The following is a 21684-nucleotide window of genomic DNA, read 5'->3' on the forward strand; positions in this document are numbered from 1 at the left end:
GTTAAGCTAGTTTATAGCTTTCCGTGTGGGTAGGAAAATGCCAGCCTACATCCTTTCACTTTGAGGATACTGCTCATGTTGCCACAGCTGATTCCCACCATTCTGCAGTAAGATCCTGTGATGGATTGCCTTTAATCTGGGACCCAGCTCCTTGTTGAGTGACAGCAGCCACCGCACCACGGACACCCACTGCCTCAGGCATGGTTGGACAGCCCTCGTCTGCCTTCCTGACTTATTTGGTGTTTTTAACTTTTACATTCGATTTTGGGACTGTTGCCTCTTGCTTCTCCATGACAAGGGTCTCCACAATGCTGGTGCTGGGAGGAGATCCTGCAGCGAAGGGAAGGAAGGAAAGGAAAGGGAGTGGTGGGGGTGTGGGTGCTGCGGTCCCAGTGGGCAAACACACACCCACCAGGAACCACTTCCCACTGCCACAGCTGGAGCTGGCCAAAGGACACAACTGATCTCAGGGGGACGCTTCCTGCACCCCCAAAGCCCCTTTGAGCTTCCCAAACCTTGGCAGAGAAAAAAGGAGGTCCACAGCACCACTGGGTTCCCACCAGCGGGGATGGACAAGAGGGATTCAGTGCCGAGGGGTTCTGGTGAAGGCTTCTCACCATCACAGGTTGGGAGCCCTCATAGCCTCCCATGACATGGCATCACTCCCCTGAGCAGCCCCTGGGCCCCCCATCAGGACACTTGCCCCAGTCAAGGGCAGAACTGGACACCTGCAGTTACTTCCCTCAAAGTTACAGCAGGGGAGAACTTTGCAAATGGACTTCCACGGAGACCCAACGGACCTTCCCTTGCTGAAAAGAACAAAGTGTGCCACCAAATGCAGATCTGCCCCCCAGAAAAGCCTGCTGGAGCGGGGTAACCGCCGTGTTGCTGGAGGGGAGAATGGCGGGTGTTGTGGCCTAGGGAGGGAGGGACCTCTCTGTGCTCTGCAAGGCTGATGGAGCAAGGTTGATTTAACCAGGATGGTGGGTTAATGGTGGGGTGAAAGTGGGGTGAAGACAGGAGGAGGAGCTTGTGCCAACCACAAGGGCTCCTGTCCGCTTGCTGATCCCTGTGCAAAACCTCCTGACTGTTACAGGCCAGTACCACCTTTCCCAGGGCCCTTCCTTCTCTCTTCCTCTTTCTTGCTTTTTTGTTTGTTTGTTTTGTTGTTTAATTTCCCAAAACTTGAAAGCCTTTGGCTGCAGAGAAAGGAGATGTGCCGCCAGGGTGAGATGGGGACAGGCAGAGGGCTGCGGCTCCCCATGGACCTTGTCTTTTGGGGAGGATGCTTTTGCAGGGCGAGGGTCAGCTCACAGGGCCTTGTGGTGGTGTCGTGACAAGGCCACTACAATGACACTGGGAGGGGGCTGCAGGATGATTCCCCGACCTCTCCCTACAGAACAAGTCTGCATGGCTCCAGGAGCCCAGAGCACCAAAATCCATCCCACATAGCCTCCCTCACCACTGTGCATCCTGTGCTGGGACAGCACTGCCTGTCCTGTCCCCACCAACCTGGAGGGAGGAGGATGGAAGTCTGGGCTGCACCACCCCTGCCTCCCCACATCACCTTGGCTCCTGGGATGGGGCACCAAGTGACTCCCCTGGCTGCCCGCTCCCTCAAGGATCCCCAGCAGGACGAGGCTGTTTGTAGGCTGCACTAATATTTAGGACTGGGGTTGGAGCTGGGGATGTGACTTCAGGAGGGGTTGGTCACCCCCTGGGTTGGCAGTGACGAGGTGCTCCCATTTTCAGCACCCAGCAGCACCCCTTTGCATTTAGGGTGAGAAAACCAAAAGGGGTGGATTTGGGAGCTGGGGAGTGGGGGGGGTTGAGGCACACGGGGAGATGTTGGCAATTCGTGCATCAGGGGGAGGTGTGAGGCTCAGGGGTCTCCAGCTACAGTATCTGAGCCGAGCCCATGAAAGTATCTAGGATGCAAGCTGGGAAGGAGAGGACAAGGATGGCACAGGGGTCAGGACAGCCCTTCCACCACATCTGCCCAGGGAGCGGCGCTCAGCGGCTGGGCTGCCCCTTGTCTGTACTGCAGTGGACTTCGAAAACCACTAGTACAAGAGCATTTTGCACTATTTCTCCGCTCTCTCCCCCCTTCCCTTTTTCTCCACCTTCCCGATGGAAACTTCTTTGCTGTTGGTTTGGGGTTTTTTTGTTGTTGTTGATTTCTGCCCCCCCCCGCCCCCAAATGGAGCATTGTATATTTAACGACCAACAGTTCACCTTGCTTCCAGACCCCTGTCCTGGCCCTGGCTAGGAGCCCTGCCTACTGTGCCCCCCTCCCCAGCCCCACCAGCCCCCTGCCACTGCCACCGGGACAGACGTCACCGTGCACGTTACCCACCGTTCTAACACAGTTGTTAAAAACACACCAGATTCCGAGTTTCCTGCCTGGTTTTTATCTTTAAGCAATACTCACTACACATTTTACGGTAGCTTTTTATAGCTTTACATACATACGGTAGCTCTGTTGTTTCGTTTTTGTTTTGTTTTTGTTGTTTTGGTTTTTTTTCCAGTAAACAAGAAATACTCATAATCTTACTGGTGGGAAAAAAAAAAAAAGCAGTTTGTGAAAAACTGACAATGGAAGAAGAGCTTAATGCTCTGTTTAGCATTTTGTACTTAAAAAAAAAAAATCTCACATTTTATTAAAAAGTGAAGATTGCTGTATACTATTTATTCAACTTATAATTTATGTTACTCTTTGATCTTTGTCTTTTCTCATGACAAAGCATTTATTTAATAAAGTTATGCATTCAGTTAGCTTCTGCCTGACCCTCGTGGAGCATCCTGTGTGCTGGGGCCTGGCAGTGAGCTGCTCCAGCCCCGAGCATTCCACAGCGGGTGGTGTTGGGCCATTTGGGGGGCTCATCCAGCTCCATGAGGGTGCCTGGGGAGGTACAGGGCATGGGGCAAAACAGTGGTTTAGAAGAGCTTTTGATACCGGAGCAGTCTGCTAGATGAGCAGCAAAATTGCATGTTTGAATTTAGAGCATCCTAAAAGCAGAGCTACCTTATTTTTTTTAGAATTTTCCTCGCATAGATGTGGCAGTATGGTACAGCATGCAGATTCAGCGAGCTTACCAGGAGAAAGTACCTGGCAACCAGTGATGTTAAGTTCCTAAATGCTGTCGCAAACTGAGCCCCACAGCTTGGGATCAGGTGCAGTGTTTGGGCCTCAGACCTCGCAGGGCCACTGGAAGATTTGTCCCATTGTCCCAGCATGCAGGAGCATCCCTGGGGCAGCCCAGCCCAGCCAGGGTATAGTCATCACCTTGTGGTAGCCCTTGGTGGCTCTTCGTACTGCCCCATGCCCTCCTCAGTGCCAGATCTGTCCCTCCGCCACTGCCCACACAGCCATCACCCTTCATTCTCCCACTCGCCCCCTCACGTCCCTCCTCCTGTGCCTTCTTCCCCTCCACTGAACTGCCCAGCATCATCCGCACGTGGCTAGGGCAGGGGGGGAGGCAAAACCATCCCCTTTGCCCCTGCACTGGCAAGACCGAGGGTTGTCAGAGCTGTGCTAATGCGCATCTCCCATCCTATCTGCACCACCTGGGGCTGGCACAGCCCCCCGTCCCCGATGGACACCCCACAAAGCTGAGCCTGCACCCCATGGGGCAGGAGCCGCCAGGAGGCAGCACCGCTGCCCTCGCCATTCACACACCCCAGGCTGGTGGGAGGGGGACTGGAACTCGATGATCTTTAAGGTCCCTTCCAACCCAAACCACTCTATGAAAATTGTCACTTGCTGGTGTAGATACCTTTGTGTGCGTACAACCACAGCTGCTGGAGTTTTGGCTAGAAACCTGCGTGCAGCTGGCACGGTCCCAATTCCTGATCTCGTGCCCCACCATGTGGATGGCCCAAATCTGGCCCGGATGAAACCCCAAAGCAGTGACAACCATCAAACCCATGCACACACATATGCAGACATTAAGGTCATATCACAACCCTAGGGAAGCCTAACCAGAAGCTTTTTCCTTTTTTTGCCTTACTGCTGTCCCCCTCTGCCCCTCTGTAAGGTGCCTGGCCAGTTGCGAGCTCCCTTTATTGCGTTGCAGGCTCCTGTTTGTTCACCTCTGGCCCCTGAACTGGAGGGTGGCCCCCGGCATGGCTGGGCTCAGGCATCTCTGTCACCCTCAGCCCTCACTGGGCAACACCTGGCCTGGAGCTCCCTTGTGCCCCACAGTGCAGTCGGCATCCTCCCCACCCCCAGCATCACCTTCAGCTACCCCCCATCCTGCCTGTCCTCTTCCCCTCCCTTGCAGCCTACTGTCCCCAGGCATTTTCCTGGTTTTCCTCAACCACTGCCCCGCTTCTCAGCATGTGTCAGTCCCCCTCAACCTCCTGGCAGGGGGTAGAAAATAAACAGATGGGGAAGCAGCCCAGTGGTTTTGCCTCCCTTTGGGGAGGCCAAAGGGAAACCACAGCCACCTGGACACTGGATGTCAGGGCCAACATAGGGCCTCTCCTTCAATGCTGAAATTTCAACTGAATGTAGTGTGGAGTTTTATTATTATTATTAGTTATTCTTTGCCTCCCTGTTGGCACCCCAAGCACCAAGCTGTGCTGTCACACTCCCTTTGGCAGCACTTCTCACCCTGGGAGAAGGTGCAGGACCTTCAAGGGACCACCCATAGCCCCATGGGTGAAACAGCTCAGTCAAACGCTCGTCCCACACACAGCTCAAACCTCCCTGCACCTTCCCAGCAGACTGTTCTTCAAAAAGGCTTCACTTGGAAACACTACAGCTGGCTTTCTGGCCAGCTCAGATTTTGCTCTCCTTGTGCTACCAAAGGGGAGAGTCCTTGGGAGTGTCCTGCATGGAAACCACACACGGTTTCTCCCTGAATCATCCTTTTCAGCTGAGGAACTCTTTCCGTGGTGTGTAGTGAAGACCAAAACCATTGCAAGACACTTAAAGGAGCCTGGATGATTCATGAAGGACAGGCCCATCTGCCAGCTCAGGAACAGCATGAGCAGATGCAACTATCAGCTCCAGAAGCCCCTGAAATACCAAGGCTGAGAAGCTGGAGAGAGCAGAGACACAATACAGGAGTTGTCCTTACAGCCTTTGCCCAAGCATCTGCCAAGGTCCCTGCACTGGGTAGGAGGGACCTTGCCTTGGAAAGCTGCTTCCCTGCTCAAGGAGCAGGAAATCACCACTGTCACATAGCTACCGAGCAGCTCGGGAAGTTCCATGAACATCACATTAGATAGGACATTCACACTACCGTCGTCTCCACCCAGCAAAGTGGAACCCAACCACCTTTCTCCACCAAATCTAGCTGCTGTCAGGTAGGGAGGCAGTCTCCACACAAATACTGGCCAGATGCTGACTCAAGGGCCCAGTTGCATTTTGTAGAGTCACAAGGTCCCACGTGTGGGAATACAGCGGGCCAAAGGATGAGTGACACCAGTTCCTCCCTGCTCACGTAACTTGGGACAGTAACGATGTAAAGCTTGACTCCCATTGCTGCCTGTCAGGCCTGGTGTTTGCAAGACCACATGGGCAAAGGATGAACAGGGACAAATTTACGTGTGATGCATCAGGCAAGGAAACGTCCTGTGAACAGTGGGGAGGGGAAAGATGACAGTTTTCTGGCATCCCATTTAATTTATTCCAACTTTATGCAGCTCAGCTTTTCCAAAAGAGAAAAAGACAAACACACAAGAAAACTTCCCTATTCCCAAACAAAACAGAAAGTACAAACTGTAGATGAGAGCCAGCATGTGCAAGGTTTATATGAAAAAGCAGAACACCCTCAGATGTTAACAGAAAACAGGTAGCATCAGTTTTACAGTTACTTGGTTTCGCGTGGAGGTGTGTTGTCTTCTTCTTTAGTGCTCCCATTTGTCGACATCCACATATGCCCACCCCTGACATTCCAAAGGGGGTCCTTCCCCTATCTCCTCCACTGCCATATCCCAACCTCTAAAAAGTCACAAAGGCTTTAAGTTACAGAGCCCACCTGTGCCCTTCACACTTGGGATCTGAAATGTGGGCCCAAGAAGCAGGGCAAAAAGCAACAAACCATTTAAAGAAAGCCCAGTACTTTTAGGAGAGGGTTTTTGCAATTGCTCTACAAAGGGTATCCATATTTAAAAAAAAAAAGGGAAAAAAAAAAAAAGAAAAGGAAAAATAATAAAATCTCCTTGCTTAGGCAATGGGGAAGTTATTTATTCTCAGCATCGGTGTGTTCTGTACAGAAAGAAATCAACAGGTGAATTAACAGCAGAGACACATCTCTCCTCAGAACAGCATGTCCAGCGCAAAACCTCTCAGAGCACCTGGAATCACTTGGATTTCATCAATACAGATGTGTATATGGGCAGAGGAGTGTGCATGTGTGTCAGGGCCTTTATGAAGCAAGATATATACTGTAATTTACTTACAAAAAGAAAAAGTTATGTGCTGAATAGAAGTTGCTTACTCCAGTCCCAAGCAGAAATGGAGGGACAAGGGCAGCCGCTTGGGAGCACAAGTTTTTAGATGTGTTTTGTTTTTTTCCTATCTAGAAACAAAGAAAAAATGAATGAGAGAAAGAGAGAGACATTCCCTGGCTTGTTATCCTAAATCTACACAGGCATCCTTCCACCCAGCCTCAGCAAGTTCATTTTAGCTCCCTCGGTATAAGCTGATCCTAAGAAATAGTCAACAAAAGCCTTTCAAATCCCCTTGAAAAACAAGCATGTAGCTTTGTTGTCACCTAAAGGCCCCATGCTCTTGAACCAGTGGCTGAAGCCAGTTCCCCATGGAGTTGGCTGTGCCCCAGCACCAGGAAAGGAAGCACCCAGAAGTGTTTTTAAGGGGTGGGGCGAGCAGCTGTCTCATCTTCAGCCCTTTCCCTCACCGATGCTTCCTCAGGGAACACATCCTAGCTGCAGTGGTATGTTCCCATAGCACATCCCATGCCAGGACAGATGGCTGGGCTGAGGCACAGGGGACCAGCAGGACACAAGAGGCAGATGACAGTATTTACAGTCTTTGGTATTGGGGAAGGGAGAAAAAGAGGGGAAAAGGCTTGGTTTTTTCTTTTGTTTTTTTTACCCACTCCCAACCATGGCAAGGGGTTTTGCCCCCTGGGAGGGGTCAGGGAGCACATGGCACTCTGTGCTGGAGGGCAGAGGAAAATGCCGCGAAGCAGCAGGGACGGCAGGGCTGCAGGGCGAGGAGCAAAAAAGACCGGTTCTCTGGTTTATGTTGGGTGAAAGACTAAGAAAGCAGTCCCTTCTCCTTGCAAACCCCCCACCGCCTTTCCCCTCCCATAATCCCTCCCCTCCCCAGGAATCAGGCAGCTGAGGAAGGAGGGCAGCACACAGGACCCAACCCCAGTCTCTTCCAGAGCCTAAAGAGACACGCTGAAACCCATGTAAAATCCAGCACTGGGGCCACAGTGAGCCACCACCAGCCAGCAGGATCATGTCTGTCTACTGGCTCCGCAGGGCATGTGCTCCCCGGTCCTCCTGCTCATGGGCTGTGTAGAAGAGGTGGCACTCGGGGTCCCCGCGGATGGTGGGCGCACCCTGGATCACCTTCCCGTGGATGGGGTCCACGCACCAGCACTCGCCACGCTGCCCGTTCACAGACATCTTGCACTGCATGGAGAGGGACAGGGCAGGCATCAGAGTAAAGACAGGGACAAAACAACCCCCTTCCCAGGTCCACCAGCCCAAAGCCCAAACACAGGCTGAGCTGGGGTTTCTCCAGTGATCTGGCACTAGTCTGGATTTAGGCAAGAGCCACGGATGCCTTAACTCAAACACCCCAGGGTCTGTGCTGCATCAGCAGTGTTCTCCATCAGTCCAGGCTGAGGGCTGAACCTCTTTCCCCAGTAGCTGTGCCAAGGACCAAGAAGCCAATTTTAATGAACCACAAGGACAGCTGTCCCTGAAATGCATCACCTTCTGCCGGTTGAGGATAAAAGCACCCAGAGAGTCAAGAATCCCACGGGAAAGAGGGATGAGATAGACTGACAGAGGAGTTGTATGAGCTTCTTCTCACCTGCAGTTTAGGCTAAACAAACTGAAACATCAGATCAAGGCCCCCACATCCAGACCTAAACATACTTCCAAACAGGGATTCACTCTGTTCCAGAATGGAGGTAGGGACCATGGTGCATCTGGACCTGGACTCGGTCCTCCCAGTCCTGTTAGAGAAAGATTTCTTGCCCTGATTGTTATCATCCACCTCCTGCCTCGCAGGGCTGCAGCCACTTTGAATCTGACGCTCACCCCTCCATCCCCCGCATATACATTTCTGGACAGAGTCTAGTGGGAGACACAGAGGTTACTCCAAGCAGGCCAAGCTCTGTGGACACTCCATAGAGCAGAATTTAGGCCATTTTCTGAAGCTGGACTGAGGTCAAAATGCAGCCTTGTTCATGGGAATAAAAAAGCACAAAAAAGAGAGGAAGAAAAAGCCTCCCCAACAGGAGAGTGCATCCTCCACCTGAGTACTGGCCCATAGGGGGTGTGACCAACTGGGAATGCTTTTGTTGCCATTCACTTGCCAGCAAATGAAGATGAGCTCAGCTCCTAGATAGAGGGAAATTGGTATCACTTCACATTTGCCTTGTTTGCCCTCAACCAGGGAGGTGCAGGGAAGAAAACAATTTATGTCCTCTCTCTTTTTCTGCAGTAGTGGCCAGTGTGTAACCCACCTGCACCCTTCAGTGCAAGTTGACTTGCTTCCCAGGGACAAGGAGCAGCAGAGACTGTCTTCTCTTTTGTAACACACAAAGCATCACTGCACTGTCCAGGCTCATTCCCCAGACATGGCTCATCTCCTTACAGGCAACTTGCCAGCTCTGCTCCATCCAGCCCTTTCACGTGTGCTCATGCTGGAGGATCCAGCCAGCCCATGGGGCTCTTCAGGGGGAGATGGAGGATGAGGGTCCAGATGGCACAGAGATGAGAGAAGGGACAGAGGGAGATTATCTCAGAGCATCATAATTTTTTTTTTAATGCTCCTGATCAAGCGATAGAAGTAGCCCTGAGTAAAATACTTAGCCATGAAAAAAATAGGTTTTCTAGGGTCCCCTCCAAAGGCTCAGCTATAAGGGATCCTCATATCCAAGTACTATTCACACAGCTGCAGTCAACTCTGGACAAGTTGGGGTTTTGCTGTTTTTCCTGGCACTTTTTTCCCCATTCCTGAGCCACTGACACCTGGTGGTTTTGCACAGACAAAGCCAAGAATTCAGAATTCAGACACACAAGTTCTGTGAGTCCTTCTGAGTCCCATACATGCCTTCAGAAGCATGCTGCACCCCAACTCCCACCTCACCTGGAAGGAATCTCACCTAGAGCTGGGGGACCAGCCTTGATTTGTGGAGGAAAATCAGTAAAGTGCACTATAAAACTTCCTGACCCCAGAAAAAGCGCTTTCTGCTTTGTCTGCAAGACGGGCCAACATTCAGTCTCTGCTTTTCTCCTGCAGCAGGGCCAAGCCACGACAATACTTGGCTCAAAGTACATGAAAATAGACCTGGACAGATAAGCAGCTCTTGTGGGGAAGAAGGGGTTCTGAATAAATAGATTCTGGGCTGTCCACAGCCACACGTGGAATGTGGATCTCATCTCCACTGGTGAACCCATGGCTGCAGATGCACCTAAGCACCCTTGGATGCTACTTGGGTGCTACTAAACCTGTTCATGCCATGTACAGTGTTTGCTGTTTACCCCACACCTCACATCATGTGTGCAGTCTCAGCCCAGCCTGATCTGTGCCTGTGCTCTGTGGCTGCACACGGTGGGGACAGACAGAGAGACAAGGGCTGCTACTGGAGTATAGCCAGCCCCAAAGCTCCCACTCTCCACACTTACCTGTTTGAGATTGTACAGGCCATGCTTGTCACAGTTGGGGATGTGAAGGGAGTAGAGGTGCTCCAGGGGACCTCGCTCGTCTGGCAGCCGCATAGTGGATATGCGTTCCAGGACCTGATCCAGCTCCTGCTGACAAGGGGTCTGAAAAGAGGCCAGAGAGCAAGAAAAAGAAAAAAAAAAATTCAGGGCAACGGTACCATTCAAGGTCAACACTTAGGACAATGGAAACAGCAGTAAGGATGAACACCTGTGTGCATTTCCTCGTGACACAGGTTTGCCACTGGGTCCTGCTACAGACCTCACCTGCAGACACCCAAAATAAGAGTTCAGCACGGCCACATGTGGACATGAATGTCTCTTCCATATGCCTGACATGGCCAAGAGCCTACGTAATACCAGGTCCCAAACCCTGGATACAAGAGGAGGAGAAACCTTAGAGATGCTACTGTGAGTCCCACTAGTGATGACAAGTGACACAAAGCAGGGCTAGACCAGACAGATAGGATGGTTTCTATGAGTTCCCTCACCTGTGACGCAGTTTTGGCCCAGAAGTAAAACTCAAATCATGTGAGACCCCATGGAAGTGGAGGGGAAGCCCTGGAAATGACAGTACCCAAAGCTAGCCTCTGGAGGCCTCTCTCTTGCTCCACAGCAGCTTCCATACAGGGCTCCCCACCAAGGCAGTCTCGTTGAATTACACCTGATGTGAGCCAAAGTGAGTCCACACCTCTCTGTTTTTGCAGTGGATGGTGTTGAGTTTTTTTCCCCTCAAAGGAGCAGCAACAGTATGGGAGCTCTCAAAGTTAATGGTGCCTGCACCTTATTTTGAACCTCTGTTTTGCCTATTCCTTGGACGGCATCGAGGACTCTCTTTTAAAGTCCCCTTCTGTCCCTGTGCTCCCCAGATATTAATACTCTATATGTTTACAAGGACCTTTTGGGGTGGGTTTCCACCTCCATCACCAATCCCATCCCATTTAGTTGCCTTGACCAAACTGTCCACTAGAGGGAAACCACGGCCAAGGACTGGAGGGCATCGAGACGGACAGGCAAGAAGGGGGCGGACTTTGAGCACTCACTGCTGAGAGACAGTCGCACAGCCCATCCTAGGGGCTTGTGGCCCCCCTAACCCGGACTGGGGCCGCTCTGCAGCAGGCAGACAGTACCCCTTTACCCCCCCCAAATCCCCTTGGGCCATCCCTGGCACTTGCTTGGGGGGAAAAGGGTGTGAGAAAGCCAGTCCAAGGGAAAAGAGCTTGCTGCACCCCTGCAGAGGTAGGTGTTGAGCCAGCAGGAGCCCCCCTTTCCCAGCTCTGCCATCAGGAGGTGAAGCTGCAATGAAAATAATGCCTCCTCACCAGCACATCAATGTTCATCAGATGGTGTGTTCAGCCCCAGCTTCAGGCCAAAAGCAATGTTTGCTTTTCCTTTTTTTCCTTGCCCCGCTTTTTTCTTTCTTCTTTTTTTTTCTTTTATCTTTTTAAGACAGTTTATTGCAAATGTCACTGAGGCTTGGCATTCAGCATTTCCCAGTGAGCCCACAGCTACACCCCTCAGCCCCCCACAGCCCCTGCCCTCTCACCCTGCCCGTCGACAGCCGAGACTTTTTGGAGTCCTCGTGGTTGTGATGGGCCTTGCCAACTTTGCCCATCTGCCGCTGCTGCTCGTTCACCTTCTCCCTCATAACTGCCAGCTCCTTCATGCCTGTCTTCATGGGCTTCCTCCCGCCAGCTCCGCTCAGGATCCCCACAGTGCCATCCACGTGGTTCTCGGCAAGAATGCTCTCGGACCGGTCATCAGCATTATCTGCAGGAGAAGGGCAGACAAGGAAAGGGTCCAGCTCAGTCTGGCGCTCTCTCACATGTTCATCCCACCCTGGATTATTTTCAAATGTGGCTGGTTACCAAGCCATAAAACCTTTGCGTGCAAACCTTTTAAATTGCAATAGCCCTTTCATCGGGAAGGTGAGAATAGATCCTTTCATTCTGGAGTTATTTCCACTCTAAAAGACAGTTTAGAGAGCAGAGGAAATCGCTGCTGGAGAAGTTCTTTCTGGTTTTTCTTTGACCTTCTAAATTACTTCCCGAGAATGTAATTTTCCCATCACAAGTCCAGTTGGATTAGGGATGCAGCTCCAAAACTTAAAACCACAGTGATTATTAACAATACCTTGAGTCCATCTATCATCCCCCAGAGTATCTCCAGGAATACTTACTCAGTATTCAAGTGCTAAAATAAATTCTCAACCCTGCTTTCAAAAATACCTTCCTTCTGTTCTATGGTCACCCTAATTTCTCTTGGAGATCCTGCCATTTCAGTGATCATCCTTGCCATACCATTTTTCCCACTGTGTGTCATACACTGTGTTACTCATTTAGCTTCTACCTACTTCTGCATTTGGCCACTTCCGCTGACAGTGGAACAGTCCCATCTTTGCCACTGTTGCAAGCCACAAGATCCCCAGCTAGTTCAGCCATTTCAAAATCGGTTAGCAGAAATCTGGGAATGAACATTGGACTTTTTGTATCTCCTCTGCTCTTTGCTTTACTTATTTTCCCAATTCACTGGGAATTTCTGAGAGCAAACCTTGTCAAAGCAGGACACAATGGTCACAGTGCTGCAGACACCAGTCCCTTTAGACTTTGCACTGCAATGAGGACAGATCTCAAGTCCTCCTGCTTGCTCCAAAAGGTGACAGCTGATCCCTCCTTGTTGCCTGGTTTGATCTGGCTGAGCAAGCACTTCTAACACTGTAACTGAATCTGATATTGAAGCTGGTCCTGTGTTAGGCTGGGGCTTGGACCAAGACCTCCAGAGGTCCTATTCAGCCCAAATTATCATTCAACCCACACATGTACATCACCTGTCACTGCAATAACCTAGGCTATATGCATCTTTGTATATATCTCTCTATATAAGACCTCTTCAGCAGGTCCACAGGTAACCCCACCGGGGACAGACCAGGTCGTTCTGGTGGTGATGATAAACATGAAGTGTCTTTTCGCATATTCCAAGCAAGAACTGTAGCACCCAACCTCCCAACATCAGCATTCTTTCCAGCACCTCCAGCTTTTCAGCATTATGGAACTCAGACACTTACACAGAGGTAAAGCAATCACATCAAACTGCATGATGCAGGGCAACCAATGCTTTAGCTTACACAACAATGCCTAATTTCTGGATTTCTCCTACTTTTCAGAAGACCAAGCACGCAGAGCATTTACAGATGTTAACATTTCCTTTTTTCAGAATCTGCATCAGGATGTTATGTCAGGGCATAGCTCTACTGTCCCAACAAAGAGTGAAAAATCATAATAGCAAGTGTTTTATTTCTGCCACAGCTTTTTAAGCTCTTTTCAGATATTACAACCCCAAGCTCATAAAGGAGAAACCGCAAGAAGAGTTTTGTCTGAACTTACTCAGCTGGTTGATGGCAAGATGGCCCAAGTGGGCTGGATCAAAGAGCCCCTCCAGTATGCCATTCATGAGAGACCATCAGCAGCTGCCAGGGGACACACCAGAAGGACCATTCCCAATTTGTGCAGCAGACCAGCAGTAAAAGTACTTTCATGGCTGGAGACTGCATTTGATCCACAGGATTTAAAAGCTACCAACAGACCCAATCAATGGATTTGTCCAATATCTTCTTCAACTTCTTCAACATTTTGGCCTCAGATATCCCAATAGTGGGATCATCCCACTTCCAGAAATACTAAATGTATTTGGTCTGCAGGTTTTTAGCTGCTTAAGTAGCAATTGAAAAGCAAATATGGGGCAAAACCAATCTGGCAAAGTCCATTACTTTCCTCAGTATTGGTTCCAGATGAGAACTGAGACCAGGTTTGATAGCCAGATGGGCGAGCTCAAAGTCTAGGCTGCTGCCTGGTGATTGCCATCTGGCCATCATCCTAGGAGCCAGACAAGCAATATTTTGAGCAGGAATCTTCTGTTTATACACCAGTCTCCTCGCTAATTAGAAACACATAGTGAGAAGAGAGAAGGCCATGAGGCCGCCTTTACAGAGGATCAAATAAAAAAAGCACCATGAAGAGATGGGCAAGGCTGGCCAGGTCCTGATCCTCAATGAGCTGCTTAAGAGAGTTTTAGCCTTCTGACATCTTTTGTGCTCCTCTTGGTGTCCCAACCAAGTTGTCAGCAACAGCAGAATAAGCACAGCAGCAGGGCAGCTTCTCAGACACATTGCAGTCCCCTGCTTCATTCAGAAAAATGATGGTACAAACTGACAGAAAAGCAGCAAACTGGAAGTGGTGCCTTCCCCCATTGATTCTCGCTCCTTCCTCCCTCCAACTAAAATATATAGACATCTGCCCAAATAAGCACTGTGCTAGTAAATGCAGGCGAGCTGGTAAGCCTCTTGTCAGCTGATTCATTCACAAAACCTCCTTCTGATAATATTTTTGCTCATTTTTCTCACTTTCCAATGCTAACAAATATCAGCCCAAAGAAAACCACCGATGGGAGTGGAGTGTGCAAGCCGATGTGCATGAACACACCCAGGGACGGCAGAGATTGGTCTTGGCTCCCCACACACCACCACAGGAGCAAGACTGGATCAGAGGCCAGGAAGGTCTAGCTGCTATTGACTGCAAGCTCTCCTCTCCAAGACCAAGTCAGCCATGGTGAGCCCTGCCCTCACCCTGCTGCCAAGCTGGACCGGTTCACCTGGGGCTGATGCCAGAGACCCATCACAGCTTTTTACTCTCCCAAATCCGGTGCTGCTCTTAGGGGAAGCTCTCCTGACCTGAGGCTTCCAGTGGTGGCTCAATCACAGGGGAAGGGAGTTGAGACAGAAGAGGCTGGCCCCATGTGCAAAGCACCAGCATTTGCTTCAGGACAAACTTTGTGCACAGGAGGAGGCTGAGAATCAGGTGTGATGGGACACATTTCAAAGAGCAAATGGGCTGGGTAGCAACAAGAAGAGCAGAGAGATCGAGACTCAAGGTCAGGAGAACACAGCATGCTGCAAGCCAAACAACACCTCTTACAGACAGATAATGCTTTTTAATGGTGCCCAAGAGCTGCAAGTCATGCATGCTTGCCTATGACTACCCATGAAGTAATGAAGCCACCCACCAATCCTACCAGCATGGGATGGGCAGGTATGCAATTGCCTCAAGATACACAACCCTAATCTGTTTGTCATCCTGGCTAATGCCTTTTCGCTGACCCATTTCAGTTGACACTAAATATATCTGTAAGGGAGTGGTGCCAAACTCCAATTATGTTTTATAGTTCTTCCATTTTCCTATGGCATGTGGAAAATATCTCCTATGCTATTTTGGATCAAAAGGTAGAGAGTTTTGTGCAGGGTGGGACAAGTGTGGTAGGAATCTAAGCAGATAGCTGAAGTTCTCCTGAACACTGATGCTGAGCCCATGAAACACCTCTCTTCTTGCCAAGAAAATGATTTCTTTATGGCCTTTTTCAAGGAAAATTCCCATTGGCTTCAATGGGGCGAGGACTTGGCTGAGGAAAAAGCGTGTTCAAATGGCCATCAGCTTATGTCTGCAGGGAGCTGCACAGTCTCGCCAACATTTTCAAAAGCGGCTACCCATTTCCACTTCTGAAATTTTCGGGAATCTGGTTTGAGACCTCCAGACACCTCTGACGAGACAGCTGAGAAACAGAAGGGCTGAAAAACAACCTGCCACTTCCAGAGCTACAAGAAAAAAAAAAGTACCATACAAAAAAACCGGCAGCTGCCTCAGGTTAAAAATATATCTTTATCCCTTTGAAGGGCCCTGGAGCGTATCTGGCCTGCCGGACGGGATCAAGCCAGTAGCACTCACTCAGCACGGGAGGGCCAGCCTGTATCACAGGGAGCACACACCATGCCAAGGACCACAGGCACCCTTCCCCAGCGCCCGCTCCCTCTCTGCATTTGCTTTCCTTCATCGACCATTTGCCCAAAGGGTTTCACGTGCATTTGCTTATCTGCCCAGGGTGTTTGCATAGCACTGAAGCTCTGATCAAGGTCCCAGACCCACAAAAAGTTCCACGCAAGTGGCCTCCAACACCCCTGACTGAAGCCCTACTAACTGGGGGTTCCAACTGTGCCCTGGGCTGGACGGGGCTTACATCTCCCTCTGGCAGCAAACAGACTCTGCTGGCCAGCACTTTCCTTCTGAAAAACTTGAGAGTGCTGCCCAAAGCCATGCGAGGAGCAAATGGGCAAATCCAAAAGCCCAAGTCCTGGACTGGCACTGCACCATGCACAGGAGCGAGCACAGCTAGGGCTGTGGGAATGCCGCATCCATCCACGGAGAGATTTCTCACCCTGAGCAGTGGTGTCCATGTTATCTAAGTTTGGTTTTGTCTTTTTTTTTCCCCCAACACTTTTAGCTTCTTGTGTCCCCAAGTTCTACCATTTCAGGATAATTTAAGTGCCTGTTCTGGGTTTTGCTTTGCTTCTATTTCAAGGAGCGGAGCTGGCTGTCCCAGGATGACAGGAATCCAGCACTTGTCCTCTGCAGCCAGAGAGCAGACTAAGCCTTTAAACTTGACCTTTCATATGTAGGAAAGGTAGGGAAGTAGCAGACAAACCCTGACCACAGCCTCCGTGACCTCTGCTTCATCAGTCTGCAAAGTACTTCTCGGAGAACCCTGGGCAAAGGTTCTTGTGCAACAGCTCTAGTATTGTTGTTGACCTGGAGCTCAGATGCTTCAAAAAAACTTTGTTTTACAGTTTAAAAAAATACAAAAAATAATAAAATAATAATATAATAAAAACTAATAATAAAAATTAATTTTTAAAATAGCAGTAAAAAGTTTACTTTTTACTGGCATTGCAATTTCCTCACAGCAGGAGATGCTAAGAACAAAGTGCCCCCCAAAGCCCTCTGGCCCATCGTAGCCCAAAAAGGACCCAGGGTTTTCCAATTACCACTGCCAAACTGCAAAGCACTGAGCCACAGCACAGCATCCCTCAGTGCTCAGCTGGTGGCAGAGGGAAAACATGGTAGGTGCTCTGGCCACAAGCATAATCAAGCCACTCTGGATGCAGCTACAGAGGCAGATGAAACCAAACACCCACTCAAGTTTCACTCTTCCCTTTGCACAAAGGTGCAACTGGGAATGCCGCAGAGGGAGCATGAGTAATGGGCTCTGTAAGAGAGGGGGTGGTGGGAGACAGGATACAGAGCAGAGAAGAATCACCTCCACCCTGAAACATCATCTCTCACAGAGGCCACCCATGGATGCTCAGGGGAGAAGCAGAAGAAAGGACACGATTACAGTGAAATTCTTCCCCAGCTCTCCTCCTGGCCAGCAGCAGTTCAGGAACCAAAGGTATTTCGTCTAGATTGGGTTTAATATCCATTAACAGTCCTAAACAGGGAAACCCCCTGCACAATCCCTTCTGGATTCAACGACAGTGACTGCTCATACTACCCTACTGCTCCCCCCTCCTCAGCCAGCAGTCTGTCCTGCTTAAGTCTCATCCAGTTCTGCACAGGCAACATGTGGATGTTTAAACTATTGATTTGGTAGCAGAGGACATGCACCAGCATTAGTGGGTAGCCCAGAGGTGTCTGTGCCATCCAGCTCTTGGGAGGACTCACAGGAAGGCCGGTCTTTCAAATCTGAAACACAGGCTTCCATGATACACAGATCAGCTCAGAGGATCTGTTTGCTAAAGCGCTCCTTGGGGCGGGTTCCCAGGACCCTCTGCCTGCCTGCATTCCCAGGGTTATTTCATCATGCCAGCTTGCTCAGTAACAGCGAGGAATTGCACACCACAGCCAGAAAATTCCTGCATCGGTCTCCAAGAGCTTGTTTTACCTCTGCGATAAGCTGTCCACAAAGCACTCTGAGATCCCCTGAGGCCAAGAGCCCTACAGCTCTGCAAACACCCTTTTTTTTTTTTTTTGTCATGAGATCTTTTCAGCCCATCTCTACCAGCAGGGAGGGCAGGACTGGGGAGGAACGGCATGTTCTGGCCAGGGGTTGCTTAGCAAGCTCCGGTCCCTGCCCTGAGCAGCTGGCACGGAGGGGTGATCCAAGGGGCACCCAGTGCTTCCCTTTGACTCAGGCATCCTGCAGGAAATGCTTTATGCTCTTCCGAAGTGCCAGGGACACTGACTCAGGGCAGCACAGCTTTCAGCAGCCTGCTTTGCTCTCTTTTCTCTGCCTATTCCTGGTGGCTGGAGAGCTTAGCTGTCCCTCCTTCATCCACGTAGGTCCAAAGTTAGAGGAAAACCTCTTACCACTGCCCAGTACACTTTAGCACACCTGTGCCTCTCTGCACACAAACTCCACTGGCACTGAGCAACCACAGAAGTAATACTGACATGCAGCTGATGTCAGATGAGGAAAGGAGAAGAACTAAAATGTCCCTTCCACCAGGTTTTATTTCAAACAGTCCTTTTTTTTTTTTTTTTTTTTTAACCATATTTGTAGACCGGTTTCCCAAGGATACAGAACTTGTGCAATTACACAGCTTGCCTCTATGTGTTTCTGCATGTGCGTACGTTTGCATGATTGCCTGTCTCCCTATTAGTTCTCTTCCCCCTCCACCTCTCAATATATCTACAAACACGTCAGCAAATGCCAACTGCGTATCAAATAGGAACACAATTCTCAAGAATAGTAAGTTTCCACCATTTCATGGAAAAGTGCAACTAGGCTGAAGAAACATAAAACAGCAGGGTTTGTTTTGTTAGCTTTCTTTCCAAACAATTTGACTGACAGGCCGTGTAGCACATTATCAGCCCACTCTGTGCAGACACAGTGAAGCATAAACCACCACTGGGGAAGGTCTGCTCCAGTCCTCCTCCTGCCAGCAGTGAGCCTGCACATGTTGCTTGCAACATCCAGCTCCCTCCTGCACCAGCTGTTCACTGTGTGCCAAGAATGGTAAGTGAAAATGCTGTTCAGGACCCTCAAAAATGCAGGGGAATGTTTCAAGTTCCCTCATTTACTGAACTTCCACTTGCAATCCTGCTTTTCTTTCACCACTTCCCCTAAGCATGGGGCTGCTGAGCATCCCAGTGCGCACCTACAGTGGAGACTCTCCATACTCACCTAAATGCTGAAGCTGAGGAGCCAAAGGGTCTCATCTCACAGCTTATGACAGTGGTTTTGTGCCTGTGCTTAACTTCAACATGTGTGAAGGCAGCTTGCTCAGGGGAAAGACCTTAACATGTTTGGAAGGTTTTGCAGAGTGAGGCTCTCCAAGCTCCCTGCCACCATGAAAGCATTCCCCCTTGCTAGTGAACCATATCTCAGCCCTTTCAACACACTCCTCCGATTAGCCCTCTGCAAAGCTGCAACCTTCCCAGAAGAACCAAATGAACTAACTTGAAAACACTTTCAAGCTTAAATTAATTGCACTGCAGCTTCCCAATTTGACATTGACCCCATCTGTAAACTCCCCAGAGTAGCTACTGCTTAGTCATTAGGGGCTTCTTCCTGAATGAAACGAACTATTAATCTTACCGGGCAAAGTCTCTGCTCTCCCTCCCCAGTCACTCACATGCATTTGTGCAGTCTTCAGTGCCCCAAACACCCCAAAATGCCTACACCAACTTCCAGTATAAGCTCAGCTCCTAAATCCACAGCTCCTATGAATCTCCAGAATGAAACCAGACCACAAAACCACCTCATTCATTTCCTACAGGTTTTACTGCTTTGTTTGAATTACCTTTATTTTCCCAGTGGAAACATGGGCTCATCTCTGACCCCAAGCCCAAATTCACTGGGGCTTTTGCATCCCACAGTCTAGACCATGCAAGCACAGAAGAGGTTTCCTTACCACAGCCTCCATGAGGGTGCCTGCATGTTAACTATTATCTAGATGATCTCTGTTTGGCATTGAGCTGCTGCACCTCTCTTTCCTGCAAGAGAGCCAGAGGCTGGCAGAATTACAGGAGCTGTGAATCTCAACAAGGCTGATTCCCAGATATGATGCTCTGCAGCCTGCCAGGAAGGGCTGATGAAGGACATACAATCACAAGCAAGGAACACTTCTCTGAATTCACAGTAAACATTTCTGCCTCCCTAACACATTTTGGAAAAATCAGATTATACAGGACTTTTTCAGACTATTCTGTTTTAAAATTATTACTTTTCTAGGTGCAGGCAGCAACAAGCAAACGCCATGTTAGCTGGAGACAGACTCAAAAATCTGTTTGAGCCTTCACAAAGGAAAGATGTGCTACAAGAGGAAGTGCTCACATCTGTCTATCTGGGTCTTCAGACCCACATGGCTCTTGGATAGGGTGCTTTAGCCAAATACAAGACATCTTGCATCAAGGAGAGCTAGGCTGAGAGAAAATTTGTGAGTTCTATCACATCAGAAGTTAAGGGTTTTTTCAGATCAGAAGTCTGCGGTTTTTTCTGGCAATGCCCTCTGTCTGTTTTGGCTCCTCAAGGAAGGAGGAGCTCACCAAAAAGGTGTCCCTGGCTCTGAAAGCCCAACTGTGCCCTTTGATGCCTATTCACAACCCCCATCAGGATCAGTGGCTGGAAGGGAAACGGCTCTGGACACACCATGACCAGAGGAGCCTATGGTAGAGTAGTGCACCATCTGGGAAGGCTGCACGAAGCACAGCCAAAAGTCTGACCTTCTACCCTGCAGAAAGGTGGAAAAGCCTCAAAATCAGGAAGGAAAGAAAAATACCAAACCATAACACAACAACCCAAACACAAAATGAAAAATACTTAGAACCCCTAAAAGGTCAGAGTAGTGCCCCACCCTGCCACTGAGAGCCATCCCTCACCTACCTCTGCTATTGCTCCCACATTGGCTTCTCCAGTTATTGTGCACACAAATGGAATGAACTTCAGTCATTTATATTACTAGTTTTTAAATAACATCTCACTTTTCCACAGTCAATTTTCCAGCCGGCAGCTCAGTCCAAGGCTCCCCTCACCACCCACCCAAATCTCGCTGCACATTTCCTCAAAGTCTGCCTTTTTCAAAACACACTATTATTACAGCAATTCCTTCCTATCTTTACAGAAGCCCTGCCAGAGCCCAACAGCCATTACCACCAATGTCACCTCGAGGTCTGCTGGACCCACTGTCCCCATGCAGCCCCTGAGCCATGCACCAGCCCTCAAAGCCAACTCTGTGTTTGCTTTTTCTCAAAACCTGCATTTCCCAGGGACAAAGCATAAGTGCCTCCAAATAAAACCAGAGCACTGAACTGTAGGTGAAAAGAGGCAGCATCTGCTATAATTTGAGTTTTTTCTGCCCACCAGAATCTCCCAGCAGCCTCCAGCACTCATAGCCATTATCCTTCCCTCCTGATGAGGGCTATTACTGAGTTACCATATCCCACATTTAAGCAACAGGTTGAGCTGTTCCCAGATTGTCTGGGGTTTTTTCTTCATCTGATGTTCAAGCTAAGTAACACTGCAATTGTTTCAGGTTATGTCAAAACACTTTGTTAATTTGTTCTTGGGGCAGCATTTTACTCAGTTTTGCAGTCACTTTGCTCAATTTCTTTATCCTGAATTTGAACCTCATGTTAGAGTACTCCATGACAAGGGACTGAACCTGGTCTTGCATGTATATTTATTATGCACATTTACTATTTATCTTAGTATGTTCATTTACTGAAACAAGGCAGCTGCCACTCTCTAAGCATGAAAGTCTTCACTGATACAACACTACTACTGAAATAAACAAGAGCGTTGCCAAAATAAGACTTTGTGAATTCATCCCACTGCTGACTAGCACGTGCACACGTGCAGTAACACCATGAAGGGCTCAGACTCATGGACGGACTACCAGAAGGCAGCAATTAACTGCAGATGGGCTGATCTGTAATAACAGTTTGTGGCAAACAAGGGCCATGCACATGCAAGAAATGCAAG

General features: G+C 49.4%; 1 protein-coding gene across 1 annotated transcript in view; it reads right to left on the reverse strand.

The window, feature by feature from the left end:
- Positions 1-5735: 5735 nt before the first annotated feature.
- IGFBP2 (insulin like growth factor binding protein 2) overlaps positions 5736-21684 on the reverse strand; it is a 57471-nt gene continuing 41522 nt past the window's right edge. The window contains exons 2-4 of the mRNA XM_027879646.1: positions 11426-11649; positions 9844-9984; positions 5736-7614 (exon numbers count right to left, since the gene is read on the reverse strand). Of these exons, the coding sequence (XP_027735447.1) occupies positions 7447-7614; positions 9844-9984; positions 11426-11649 (533 nt within the window). The 3' untranslated portion in view covers positions 5736-7446. The remainder of the gene's footprint in view (positions 7615-9843; positions 9985-11425; positions 11650-21684) is intronic.

Source organism: Empidonax traillii, unplaced genomic scaffold (genome assembly GCF_003031625.1).
Source record: "Empidonax traillii isolate 1590-97213 ecotype Southwest subspecies unplaced genomic scaffold, ASM303162v1 scaffold5:size3517227, whole genome shotgun sequence".
Lineage (NCBI taxonomy): Eukaryota > Metazoa > Chordata > Aves > Passeriformes > Tyrannidae > Empidonax > Empidonax traillii.